The sequence below is a fragment of the Lynx rufus genome, unplaced genomic scaffold (assembly GCF_022079265.1).
Source record: "Lynx rufus isolate CCGP_SWC_20201006 ecotype Redwood Valley unplaced genomic scaffold, mLynRuf1.p SCAF_2, whole genome shotgun sequence".
Lineage (NCBI taxonomy): Eukaryota > Metazoa > Chordata > Mammalia > Carnivora > Felidae > Lynx > Lynx rufus.
In genome coordinates this window covers 122,735,797-122,750,059 of record NW_025814834.1, presented here as the reverse complement: position 1 = coordinate 122,750,059, position 14,263 = coordinate 122,735,797, and the positions used below count along the sequence as shown (strand labels likewise).

The following is a 14,263-nucleotide window of genomic DNA, read 5'->3' as shown; positions in this document are numbered from 1 at the left end:
CCTCCGCCTCTGTTCCTGCTGTTCCTTCTCCCCTTCTCCGCCAGTTTCCTCCCACCCCATCCTGTCCCACCCCGCTAAAAAGGAAAGCTAGGCTCACAAGTTCCATTCCAAAACCGCCTCTGGGGACTCCGGGTGTATTGTGTGTTGCACGGATCTAGAGGCCGCGTAGCCTTTTACGATACGTTCTCAGCAGATGACAGTCAAGTGTCGAGAAAGCGTTGTTGTTGTTTTTTTTTTTTTTTAAGTCATCGTTTGTACAAAGGCACGCTTTAGGCTGTGGGGCAGGATGTGGCGGTGAAGGCTGCAATTCTTGACCCTGGAGCCCAGCAGGCCAAAGTCAGCAGCGGAACTCCAGACCCCCAGGGCACAGTGTCACAGAGCAAGACAGGCTGTTAAGGGGTGGGAGGGGTGGGGGTGGGGGGGGGGGGGTAGAAAGAAGGACCGTGTACTCCAGTAACTGTAAACAGCCATATTTTCAACATAATTTACTACAGGTCTCTGAAGTGTATATAAAACATTTTAGTGCAACATTTTACAAATAGTTTTCCTTTAAAAAAACAAACAAACAAAAACAAATCAACAGCTCTCTACATCATGCATGGGTAGTTTTCTTACCCCACCTGTTTTTTTCAACAATAAACGCAGAGAAACCATTGTTTGAAAAGAATATGAAAACCTGCTACAGAAACACCCTGATGAAAGAGGGTGCGGGTGGTATCCGTGTCCGGAATGGGCCTAGCACAGTGTAGTTTTTCATTAATGCAACATTGTAGCCGTAGGTAAATACGTCCAGAGAACCAGTTGGCAATTTTTCCTCTCCTGGTCCAATGCCCCGAGCTCCGGCAGGCCATGTGCAATGAGGTCTCCCAGCCACTGGAGGGCACCATTACCGCTCATCTGACACCACACACATTTCCATAGAAATGGCCAAACAAGGTCCTGGGGATCTTCACAGAAAGCTGAAAAGCTCACCCTTTGATGGTATCCCCCAGCCCAACAGAAGATACACACGGGAAAAAAAAAAAATTACTAAAATACTGGCTTCGGTTTCTTTTCTTCCTTTCAAATTTCCTGTAACCGCTCCACATCTTTAATTGCGTGCATCACCTACTTTTCTATACCTGTGGGCAAGCTGGGCTCTTAGTAGTTACACAGCCAGTCCCAGCCCTCTGGCATCTTTCCCTTCACACAGAGGAAAGCCGGGCATCTTCCCTCAAGCACTCAGGCTACAAGGCAGGGGCCGATTTCCCACAGAAAGCCCACGCGCCTGTAATGAAGAAATGGGGCAAAGGACTGCCTCCTTCCCTCACCCCTGAGCCTGACTGTAGCCCCAAAGCGTTGCTGCAGCATACATAATACATGGAAATGAGCGTGTTAGGGATTAAGGTGTGGTGCCTACACAGGGTCTCAGAGGACAGCACTGGTGTGCGGGGAGGAAGAGGAGACCGGTCTACTACATAAGCCAGTCCGTCACCTTGCTTCCCCTGGGCTGCGGCACAGCAAGGCGTCTGCTGAAAACCCAGGCCACCACCTGCGCACCCAAAGACCCTGATGCAGATGGGCACCCACACGGCCTCTCGTGAAGTCTGTTGAGTCTCAGGACAGACAACAATCCCTCTGCTCAGACTTCGCTCTGGAATCCCTGGTGGCTTTTTCTAAGCAGGGTGTACCCTTGGGGTTCAAGGTGCAAGTTCCCGGAGGAAAGGGGATGGCGTTCTTGGCCAGCAAAATATAGGAAAGTCAGGGCACGCTTCTCCCCTGGGGTGAGCAAAAGGGCACAGGAGCGGGGGGGGGGGGGGGGGCGGGTGCTAAGCATCCTGCTCCATAGTGTGAACGAACAGGGCGACTGGGGCCTTGTTGGGCTCTAATGGGCATTCGAATAAAAAGCCACCATAACCGTGAACAACCAAATCACCTAAGACCACAAACAAGATCTAAGAAGGGGAAGGGCAAAACCCTGCACCGGCATGAGGTGACTCTAAGCCGAGAATAGATGGTCTGCAAGGGTTACAGACGGGCTGTGTCTGGACCTCTCCTAGGCAGATACTCTTACGGCAGTGAGACACATGGAGAGAGAAATGGTGAATGAGAAAGACACCGTTACCTTGGAGAGAAATCTAGTTGGAAGGAAGAAGAAAAACCTAGTCTTCGTATCTCCAGGGTGGTGGTGATCTCTCCCCTGGTCTCCAACTTCCAGGCTCTGGAAACCACCGCCCTCCCACCACCGACTCCTGGAGAAACTCAGCGGTCTGCTGGGCCCCGTGCCCTCCGGTGTAGGGTGCATACGGTGGCTGCTTGGGCCCTGTGTGTTCAGTTCAGCACGGCCCCCTTTTCAGGCTCACTGGCCACTTTCCTTTAAGAGTGTGGCAAAGCACCTTAAAATAGAAGCCCACCCGCACACAGTTACCAGTTCGAGGCCGCTCCTGCGAAACAGATCAAGCCAACAACTAGCCTTGTTTCCTTCCTTCACTAATCACTGGCTTTGATCAATCTGAAAGTCAGTGGCTGCTAAATGCAGCCTTCTGTCCAGGTTAGCCAGCAGAGCGTGTGCTGTTTGGGGCTTTCGACTTGTTCTCCAACAAAGTTGTGATTTTTTTTTTTTTAATATATAATTTTTTGGCAAGGTTGGAATGAAGCCTACTTTTGTTTCCCTGACAGTCCGGTCGGGCATCGTCTACTCTAATGGGGTTATGCAGGATTCCTCCCGTACGTACACAGTTCTTTGAAGCAAAATTCAATGCTTTCATCTTGACTACAAAGTGGTTCCAACAACTCCAGCTGAGGGAAAAGATAAGATACAAATTGGGCCCGCGTGACACATAATTTTCAAGTCTCGTTAAGAAAGTAAAAAACGTTTGGGCATGTTTCTGATCCGTGAGTAGTATTTTCAAGTATGCAGAAACAAAGAGTCCCGGAAGAGATTCCTTTGCACCAAAAAGTCCGTCCTCCCTTTGGCCATCGGTGGTATGTTACGAGAAATTCGTCCGCAACATTACGGAACCCAAGAAGGGTAAACCGGAGGGATTTAAAAAGAGTCCCTTACAAAGAATAAGAACCCCTGTAACATCTATCTGAGAATACGATATAAATCAGTGAGTAGATGTGGCATCTGGAGCTACTCACTACATTACCAAAAACAAAAACAAGAAGCCTAATTCTGCAGGATAAGGACATCTGCTCCAACAGCTAACCGACCACGACTGCCACCTAGAGGCGGTCTGTCTCTGTGCCGGATCCGGGACTTGGAACTTTGCTCAAGTCTGACTGTTGGCTGCCAGAAGAGCACTCCAAGAGTTGCAGCGCCGTCTGCCCGCCGTCCGATCACAGAGCAAGAGGCAGGAAGGGAGACTGTCAGCTCCTCCGCGGCTGAGGGCCGCTGCGGTCCCCTTAGTCTATGGCTCCTGGGTGGATACTGAGCACAGGGGGCTCCAGGCATGTGGGGGAGTAGTTGAGGTGTGGTTCTTTGATCCACAACAGGGGCACCCCATTCTTCCCATCGGAGCTCTTGCTGGAGTTACGGCTCTTGAAGCGCACCAGCAGGATGGTGATGATGAGGATGCCGAAGATGGGGAAGGGGTAGAAGAAGACAAAGTAGAAGAGTGCGTCGTTGGAGCAGATGATGGACTGCAGGGTGGAACCTGAAACAGAGGCAGGACAGTGAGGGCTGAGAGCCTGGACCGCCCGCCTCTGCGCCTCAAGACCTGGCCCAGCCCACCCGCAACCCCCGCGCCCACCCTGTCCTTCCCTTGCCGCTGCCAGGGGTGGGGGGACCACCCTCCTGGCCGGGTTCTCACAGCGGCGCCTCCTTCCACTCACAGCTGGAAGGTCATTCAAAGCGGGAGCCATTTCCCGCCCCCCCCCCCCCCATTTCCCACCGGGAGCCAGGACTGCGGCTTGGAAAGTCATATAAGAAAGTGTAGTTTATTGACCGTGAACCCAGCTGCCCCTACAAGAAGATGCTGACTGCACCGAGTCCGCACCTCCTGCCCGGTGGTGTTTCCCATGTCCCTTGGCGCCGAGCTCTGCTCCAAGTGGGTTTCTCTGGGAAGTGACACATTCTCTCCCCGCCAGCTTCTCAGAGCAGTTTTACCAGAGACGATGCTTACTTGAGTAACTTTAGCAGCGGTTAACATTATCAACTGAAATGCCATTACGGACCATTTACAAGTGTCCAAAAGTGTGTCTGTGGCTGCACAGAATTCATTCTGGATATGGAAGAGGATGAAACCGGCCCCCCACTTCCCAGACCCACAAGGCCTCAGCAGGGGCCCAGCCCCTGGTAACCTGCCCTTTTCGCTGGAAAATAAGGCTGCTGGCTGATCACCACGTTCTACGAAACGTAATAAACAGGGGCATCCGCAGTGGGCAGACGGGTCTAAACACCTTCCCTTGTCCTTTTGGGTCATGCACTAGTTTGTCAGGGGTCTGAGTCTCATTTAGGCTTTTCTCTGCGTTCTTTTCTACTGCACAGCTGTTGTCATCAGTATTATGAAGAAAACTCAGCACATGTTTATTAGATTTCCACAGTACATGAAATCGCTGATAGTTCCCCGCTCCACCCACTTTTCACTTACAAAACCTCAATTTCATATGGTTCCATCTAATCAACAGGAGGTAGTCAAAGAAAAGAAAAAGCTGACAAAGCTCAAACATTCAAGTCAGAATTACCTAGTAAAATGCATTGGCTGAAACGGAAACGAAGTTACAGTTTCTAGCAGATTCTGTCTTTCTGCGTTCCAGGCTAATTCTACTGTAACAAACACCGCCTTCAGTCTGCCATGTCCCACGCTCTGACAAAAGGCAACTGTAAGAGTGCCCTGTTAGAACAAATTATTCAGCACAGCCATTATTTCCTCTGGTCTCTGTCCATGGAGTTCCTTGATTGGGTGAGAAGTCCGAGTCCTGGACCAAGGGAGCAGGGCCGCCGCTAAGCCCTTCCCAGATGCCCTGTGGCATCACCCACTGCCCTTCTACTAGCTGGTTCTCCCAACCATGCGACATCCCCCTAAACCTCGAAATCACCCTCCAAAATACACATTAGCCAAGAACACAGACCGTACTCAGGCTTCATTGTTTTGGGTTTTTTTTCTCCCTTCTTATGAGTCTGAAACACGGTAACTGGCTAAGGAGGGGCCAGGCTGGCTATGGAGCCACCAGTAACACCTACCAATATACTTGGACGATGAGCTCTCACTAAAATAGAATCTGGTGGGACATCAGGCTTGTGATCACTTTAATTCCTACCCACGTGGGGCAGTCAAGGGTCAATTCCACAAACTGGTGTTTCAAAGCCGATATGCCTGGGACAGGTGGGAAAACCACTTACTGAGCCATAATCGAGCTCTGATTTCATTCTTCCAGACCGCTGGAATCAACAGTTGGAACCAGCAGGGACCTCCTTCCCCTGTAACCTGGGAAAACTCACTTGTGTCCAGAACACGGATGCCGATGGGGGCCGACTCCTCCTCCGTCAGCCGGTACCATTCCTTCTGGGGGCCGGGCAACCACTCCTCCACGCGGCACGAGTAGTTCCCCGTGTCCCGGGGGCTGGCCTGCAGCACGGTGAGCCGGTAGAGCAAGGGGGAGAGCCTCTGGAAGCGAAGCCGGCCCTCCCACGGGCTGCCTTCTGGGCCAAAGACAGCATCTGGGCCCACGCTCAGCAGGGCCGTCCGCTCTGTGAGGTCCTCTTCTTCCTCCTCGTCCCCCTCCTCCTCCTCCTGTTCTCCCAGGCCAGGGCCTCCCTTTTCCCCTCCAGCTTTAGTCCTCAGAGAGTACCAGGCCACGGCAAAGCGGGAGTCCTGACTTGATCGAGAAACGATGCTACAGTCCAGCTGGAAAGCTGCCTTCTCGGACACCGTGGCATTGGGGACCACCGTGTCCACCTGCAGGGCGGCATCTGGGGGAGGTGAGGGGCAAAAAAAGGAGGAAGAGGCTGTTTTAGTTTCTCTGCTCAAAACAACCCGTGTGTCCATCACCAAATACACTCTAGTAACACAGTAACATACAATACACAACTACTACTGGAAGGAGTAAGGCAGTAGTACATGGCAGAGATGAGGAAGGGCCCAAGGAAGATGGCTAGACTACAGGAGAGCTGTGCACCCTGTGTGCCACTGTATGCAGAAGAAAATGTGTTTTGTTCGGACACGTGGATTTGGTTACATTTGCACAAAATATCTGTGGAAGAACTCACAAGAGGTGGGTAACACGGCTGCTCATGGGAATCCGGGGAGGAAGGGACACTTACTTTCACTGTAACCTCTTGCAGTGGCTGAAGGGTCCCCCCACCCCCAAGATTCATGCCTATCTGGAACTTCAGAATGTGACCTTATTTGGAAATAAAGTCTTTGCAGGTGTGATGAACTCCTACTGGATTTAGGGTGGGCACTACATGCAACGACTGGTGTCCTGATGAGAAGAGAAGGGGCCACACAGAGAGAAGGCCGTGTGAACTGGGGCAATGCAGCCACAAGCCAGGGAATACTTGAGACCACAGAGAAGCTGGAAGAGGCAAGGAAGGATTCTTCCCTAGAAACTTCAGCGGGGGAAGCCTGGCCCTGCTGATAATTTGCTTCTAGACCACTAGCCTCCAGAACCATCAGACAATAAATTTTTGTTGTTTTAGGCTACGAAGCTTGCACTAATTTGTTATGGCAACCCTGGACAAGGAATTCACCCTTCAGCAGTTCTGGAGTTTAAACTGTGTGCATGTAGATGGTTACCTATGCCCCAGGGAACCGAGGAGGTAAGTATTCTCCAAGGACTGAAGCCCAGCCATAGACAACAGACCCGAAAGTGCCCCTCACCTTGAGCACAGACCCCAGAAGGATGTCCCGGACAGCATCTTCCCGACAGAGATTGGAGACACAAAACAGCCGTGGAGAGGTTACCCAAGCAGGTGAGTCAGACCTCACAGACACCACCAGGCAGCTATAATCTCTATCTTCATTTTGCTGCCTCCCCCCTGCCTTTGTTTGGCTCACTGGGGTAGGTACTCAACAAATAATCCGTTCCCTCCCTCCTAAATGGCCTGTTTGGCCCTGTTGATGAAATGCTCGCAAAACATGCCAACATAACAGCCACAAAAGCAGAGATACCAAATCGGATTCTGCTTGGATAAAGACCAAACAGGACCACTTCCCAGGTACTGTCCTGGGCTTTCAATGAATTGGCTTCATGTCGCTCACAGGTGAACACAAGGCTGGGCACCCCCACCTTTGTGGGGCTCTGCCAAGCCCCCGTACACCCCCATCCAGAATCTTGGTGTGCGTCACGGGCACCTGAAAGCTCAGGACCTGGGTACAGGTGGTGGGAAGTGTGCCTCGGCCCAGCACCGGTGGGGGAGAACACGCTGGAAGGCAACGTGGCAGGGTGGAGAATACCCTATCATAGAGACTCCTGCTCCCTTGCACATCGGTTTATCCTTCCAGAGATCATGGCTGACTGTGTCCTGAGCCATCAGAGAGGAATCCTACAGATTAAGGCACATCCTAGGGCACCTTCGCCCTGCAGAGCCTACCAAGCTGGTGTCCCAAAGCTCCCAGCGGCTGGCCAATGTGATGCCACGCAATGGCAAGATGGCAGAGACCCCGGAAGGGCCTCTTCCCCACCTACTCTCCCTTTGCTTTCTTCTCGTCTGAATGCTTACAATGTAAGCACTCACTTTTTTTTTTAAGTTTATATATTTATTTTGAAAGAGAGAGAGCAAGCCTGAGTTGGGGAGGAGCAGAGAGAGACAGAGGGAGGGAGAGAATCCCAAGCAGTCTCCACAACAAACAGGGGTTTGAACTCAAGAACGATGAGACCATGACCTGAGCAGAAACCAAGAGTCAGGCACCTGACTGAGCCACGCAGGTGCCCCGGCGCTTAACTGTTCATGTAAATTTCCTGGCTCTTTCGCGTGCTTAGTGATGACTCAATACAAGTGTTTTGAATGAAACAGGCCCACTTTCCCGTGTCCTCCCCCCACTCCCTGTAGCATGTCTCTCACTAATGTGGTGGCCCGTGTCCGTCCCCTTCTGCCAGAGGCCAAACCATCTCCCTGTGCAGTTTAGCACTCTTTCCTGCTTCAGGTGTAAGCCACAAGAAAGAAGGGTGCTTCTCCCCCTCCCCTGTAGGTTAAGCTGCAATGCAGTGGGCAGTCCAGAAATGTCTGTCTGCCCCTGGGCCACCTGGAGCCCTGGTTTGGCAACGTGCAAGCCGGTGAGCCTCCGGGGAGAAGAGCACACTCAGATGCCACGTCTCTGCCAATTTACCTTTGGAAGAAGACACGCGGCAGTTTCTAAGCAAGGCAAAAAGAGAAAACACATAAGCTCATGGCAAATAGGAGTAACCCCAGGCAGAGGTGATTTCCTGTCCAGCTTCAGCAAGACACAGAGCAGAGAGATAATGCCCTTTCCTGTAACAAAGGGCACGTTCACTATCAAAGTGTGTGTTCCGTGACGCATGGGGTGAGCACAGCTGCGAGGCCCCCATGTCCCACCAAGGCAGACAGCCGCTCCACGCAGGTGTGGAAACATAACGAATGCTCCCACCAGACCACCAACAGAGGCCCTGGGATGCTCAGAAAATGGGCAAGACGGAGCGTTCGCACTGGCCCAGTCACAAAGCTCATTCCTGCCCCACGTCCGCTGCAGGGGGAGGCACTGACTTTTCGCTCTGACTTGAATGAGGAGGTGTTATTGCAGAGGACACAGGAATCCTGCTCACCTCTGCTTTAATTATGGGTTTAAATGTGTAACGATCATTATACCGAGTAATTATGTGCATTTAGCCACTTTAGGAACAATGGTAAGGACAAGAAAAGCCACACAGCGCAGTCAGAACAGTCGTCGGCACCAATAAAATTATTAGGAAGTGAAAGACTAAATTTCATCATTTTCTATTTAAAGCACATGAATCCATTGTTTTCCACTGAAAACCTACAAACCCAATTTTTTGAACCGCACGACTACTGTTTCAAAAGTTTTTGCATATCTACCACCTCCTGAATCTGAATGTATTCTTTAAAGAGAAAATATTCTGTGTTCTGCAACAAGTGAAAAATGTTACTCCAGCGAAGAGACAGGGTCACCTTAGGCCAAAGCCAGATGTGCAATTTCCCATTTGCTTAGGGGGAAAAAAATCTGAGACAATTGTAAACGCAAAATGTAAATGCTCCTATGTTTAACCGCAAACAATGTATTTTGCGCGGCGCACAAAGTAGGACACTTACGAGGGGAAACGCCCAAAGCAGTGAGGGCCTGGGGATGTGAAGCCTCACCTGGCCGCATGACAGTAACAGCCATCTGCCCGGCAGTGTCCTCTGCCCGCTTATACCACACGCCGCTGGGGCTGGGGAGCCACTCCTCCACGCGGCAGCTGTAGGTCCCGCTGTCCTGCACCGCCACGTTCTGGATGAACAGCCGATACACGCCGGACGAAGGACTCTCCAGATGCAGCCGCCCCTTCAGGTTGTTTTTGGCCGCCTGCTCTCCATAGTGGAAGGTGGCCTCACGGCTCAGGCGGGCCACAGTCTCCCGCTCCGGGTGGTTGGGCTTCCACACAAACCACTCGACCACGAGCTGGGACGCAGCGCTGGTGCGGTTCAGCACCACACACTCCAGCTGCACCTGCTGCGTCTCCAGGACCGACAGATTCCCCTGTGCTTGGCTGAGCTTCAGGCGGCTGTCTGGAAAGGGGAGGAAAGACACACTAGCAGCGAGGCACAACAGGTGCTCGCATGCACGTTTTGCAAACGCAGGCCGACGGCTGCCCTCCCCGTGCTAAAGGGCAGCGGCACACTCCATCAGCAGAAACACTTCCGGGTGGAGCGCCCTACACATAATGCGTTCCTGGATCGCGTGTCTGAATGCCCGGACTATCAGCGTTCATGGTAACAGCTGTCCCCCAATTTATATCTCGTTGATTCAGATGCACAGAGGAGGACAAGCATGAGCTATGGATGCCTCCACACCCAGTGACAGCAGACCATAAGCATACAGCTGACCAGAGGGGTGGCTGCGAAGGGACAGGCAGGAAAGGGCGTGCTGAGACCCCCTTTCAAGCCCAGAGCAAATTTTAAAAACTGACCACAGGATGGCTAGAATACACCGGACTGTCCACCACCAAAGAACTACAGAGGAAGCAGTTTAAATATGTCCCCGAGTTGGCCTTAGGAACCGCAGTCCTTGCTTTCTCGGGTTCCCTCTCGAGGTGGGAACAGAACTGATCTGACATTAGTGAAGAAAAGGCCGATATGGATGGAACCAGTGACTTGACAGCTCAGCCCATCAGATCCTCCTCTAGAGAGAAAAGTGTCGTTAATGATGGTACACCCAGATGACAGGCGTGTAATTTCATAAAAGGTCCTAATGAGTCTATCTGGACCAGAGAGATCAAACAGCTACAGAACTGCAGGAACACCTGGGGAAGGAGACCTTTGGAGTGACATTTGAAGAGGGAGAGGGCCGCGCACCGTCACGTTTTACTTTTTACATTTCAAAACTTCCCGAGTATTTCACAATGGAAGGCAATACCCTTTGGTATTAAAAGGTCAAAAATTAAAAATAACAGAAAAACTGTTTTAAATAACTGGTCTCCCCAGAATATACATATACGTGTGTGTGTGTGTGTGTGTGTGTGTGTGTGTGTGTGTGAAGATGTTAACTCTAGTTGTCCTGGGTTGAAAGATTATTTTCTTCTTTGTGTTTTCCAAAAGCTCTAGAAGCATACTCTTTCTCATCAGAAAAAAAAAAAAAAAAAAAAAAGAAGAGGGCTGGTGTGTAGAGAAAGGAGAAGCAGAGGAAGGAAAAAAAAAAAAAAGAAACGAAAACTCTCAACTGAAAAGGAGGAACATGTTGTTTTAATCAGGGTCTTGTGCGTTTTCTGTTTATGGTGTTAATATTCCCCAGAGATGGCTCTCCCTACATGGATTTTGACAAACATCCTTCCTGCCCCAGTGAGCTCACTGTGGGTCTGTAGTCTCAGATGGGGGGAGTCCCTCAATAAATTTAGGATCCACCAAGATTCTCTTAGTTTCTGCACAAACAAGTGAAGGGAAAGGATGACACATCTGGTGGGCGGGGGGATCATGTCCTCCCACCAGACAAAGTGACCAGAACTGAAAACAGACAGGAAGAACAGAAACCTAAGAGAACCCGTGTAGGCCAAATGACAAATGCCAGTTTTCAAAAGTCCCAAGGACTGGCCTGAGGTCTCTGGAAATACCAAGAGGGACCAGGCAGACCAGAGCTTCCTCTGCAATACATCAGCAGAAGGGTTCCTGAAAGTGCCACTGAGGGGGGTGACAATTTGCACTGGGGCAGTCTTAGCAATACAACATCTGGAGGGAAAAGAGGGGGTCAGGCCACGTCCAGGCCTCTGCATCTGGTCCTATGTGCTGTCTGAACAAGTGTTTATTGAGGCTTCCTGGGAGACAAACCATGGGAACAGAAAGGTAAAAAATACACACACACACACACGCACACGCACACTTCTATATATAACACATATTTCATGATGAGTGAATTTCCATATGTATAAATACGAATAAGCAGTTTATAATTCCTTACATATGAATAAGTAAAGAAACAGAATGCCAGGTGGGGGTGTGTGCTAGGCAGGGGACAGAGAAAGGGGTACAAAGTGACTAGGATGCTATTTTAGTTAAAATGAGCTAGAAACACCTCTCTGAGGAAGAATGAGATAAATGAAGATCTATGGTCAACCTGTTCCAGGCTAAGAGAACAGTAACTACAAAGGCCCTGGGGTGTCCAAGGAAAGCAGCCATCTGTTCCTTATTCAATCAATATTTATTAACGGCACCATGCCAGTGGCTGAAAATACAAAGACACAGCCCTGTCCTCAAAGTGCTTAGAGTAGAAAAGAATTGCAAACAAATAATTGTTACATTAGGTATTTTATAACGAAAAAGGAACCTCTGGCGATATGGGAGAAAGCATGGAAGGCTTCCTGGAGGTGATGTCGAGTGAAGTCTTGGGGATGGGGTAGAGACAGGGGAGAGGCAGTGGGAGAGGGGCGTTCCAGGCAGAGAGGACAGCATATAAACGAATGCATGGAGATGGGACTTAGGGTAGCACCCCCGCCCATCAGGAAGGACAGGCAGCCACAACAAATCACAGGCCACGCAGATATGAGGGATGGACAGGGAGCTTAAGGCTACATCAGTTGGGGCTTAGAGCTCTTTAACAAGGGGAAAGGGAGACTGACGGGGCACCCTTCACATGTGAAAAGATATGACCCAAAGTTATCCTGGGCTGTTCCAGGGGCAGACCTAAACCTGGAGGGAAATTACATGGAGGGGGGTTTTCCACCCATGAGGCCTGCAGATGTAGAAAGCTCCCCCCAGCCCAGGAAGCATTCCAGCAGACGTCAGGTGCCAGCCCAGTTTGTCAGGCAGCAGAATGAGGGCCGCACCCACAGTCTGAGAGGAGGCAGAGGGGCAGATCGCTTTGCAGACAGGGAGGGTTCCTGAAATGGGTAGTAAGAAAGAAAGGGGAAGCAGAGGACAGAGACTAGAAAGTGCCCTCTGGGTCAGAATGCTGGCTATGGAGCTGGCGCCAGACTGAGCTCCGGGGCGTGACCTGCAAACCCAAAAGGAGACCCAGGAGCTGCCAGGGACCCTCCCTTGCCACCTCTTGCTCAGCACAGCCCCCCCTTGGGCCTCTCCCTGGTAAGGAAGACGCTGTCCGTAAGAGCAGAGTCACGGACGCTTTCCTGGGGTTGCCCTCAGCACCAGGACGCTCTCACTGCAGACAAAGTGGGCAGCCCACAGTGCACCAGAGTGACGGCCCCTGCACCTGCACCCACACCCCGTGTGGACCCTGCGGCACTCCGTCACCCCCAGGCAGGTCTCTGCACCTGCACCCACACCCCGCATGGACCCTGCGGCACTCCGTCACCCCCAGGCAGGTCTCTGCACCTGCACCCACACCCCGTGTGGACCCTGCGGCACCCCGTCACCCCCAGGCAGGTCTCTGCACCTGCACCCACACCCCGTGTGGACCCCACAGAGCCCTGTCACCCCCAGGAAGCCTCTCTGTACTAACCCCATGCCGGCCACGCCCTTGTCTTACCTGGCCGCTTCACAGTGACTTCTGTGCGCCCCGAAACCTCCTCGGCCAGCTTGTACCAGGCATAGTTGGGGCTCAGCAGCCACTCCTCCACGTGGCAGTAGTAGCTGCCACTGTCACTGACCTCGGCCCTCTGCACGGTGAGGCTGAACAAGCCCCCGGAAACGTGCCTCTCGAACTGCAGCCGGGGCCTCAGGCCCTCCTCCTCGGCATAGGTGCCGTACTCGAAGGCGGAGCTGTGGGTGGTTTTCAGGATGAGCTTCCCGTCGGCATCCGAGGGCTTATGCACGTACCAGAGCACCGCAAAGTGGGAGTTCGAGCTGGTCTGAGACTTAACCGAGCAGTTCAGCTGGATGGGCCTGTTTTCCACCAGAGTGAGGGTCCTCTTCGACTTGCTCACCTGCAGCTTTGTCACTGCAAAGGAAAGGGGGCGATTCAGCACAATCACTGCACACACCTGCCCAGGAACGTCCCCAGCCTCACGTGCGGCCTCCAGCCTGGTTTTGCCCCGCACGGTTCCGGGAGGGCCGGCCGCGGGCGGGCTTCCTTAGAAGCATGGCTCGGTATGAGGGAGGCTGCACGGAGCCGGTTTTACCCCAACATCCCTCCACCTGTCTCCTCCCTGCTCCCCTCACCTGCACGCAGCCTCCAGGGGACCCAGCTGAAACTTCAATCATTTGCCTGCCTAGGAAGTTCAATGGCTCCCAAATGCTTGAGCTCATAAAGGAAAAAAAAATTCCTTTTCACAGTACAAAGTCCCTCCAGGATTTGGCTCTTACCCAACTGTCCTCACTCATCTCAGTGACTCACCCCTCCAGCGCCCCCACCCCTCCCCAGCCCCCTGCACCTCCTCCTTGAGCTCTGGTCTCTGCTCAGCTGTCCTCTCTGCCTATGTCCTTCCACCATCTCCCTCCACACCCCCGATCCTTCTGTGCCCTCGTCCTTCCATGCCCCCTCTTTCCCTCCCATCCTACTGGGCCAGCAGCCCCTCTCTGCCCTGGCACGACGTCTTCTACATATCTTCCGGAAGTTTTTCCTTAGTCTCTCTTCCACCCTAGCCTCTGAGCGCCCTGTGGGTAGAGATCAAGCTTTTCCCTTGCAGTCTGCAAGTATTTTGAGTGTGCCCCTCCTGAATCTAATAAGTGCTAGGAATGCCCTGAAGAACACTGTCCTGCCTAGGGGATGTTCTC

General features: G+C 52.1%; 1 protein-coding gene across 2 annotated transcripts in view; it reads right to left on the bottom strand.

Annotated features, from left to right (window-relative positions):
* Window positions 1–470: 470 nt before the first annotated feature.
* Window positions 471–14,263, bottom strand: part of IGSF3 (immunoglobulin superfamily member 3) — a 93,199-nt gene continuing 79,406 nt past the window's right edge. For both annotated transcript variants that reach the window (XM_047083183.1, XM_047083184.1), the window contains exons 8-11: window positions 13,077–13,487; window positions 9,263–9,670; window positions 5,426–5,896; window positions 471–3,638 (exon numbers count right to left, since the gene is read on the bottom strand). In XM_047083183.1, the coding sequence (XP_046939139.1) occupies window positions 3,388–3,638; window positions 5,426–5,896; window positions 9,263–9,670; window positions 13,077–13,487 (1,541 nt within the window). In that variant the 3' untranslated portion in view covers window positions 471–3,387. The remainder of the gene's footprint in view (window positions 3,639–5,425; window positions 5,897–9,262; window positions 9,671–13,076; window positions 13,488–14,263) is intronic.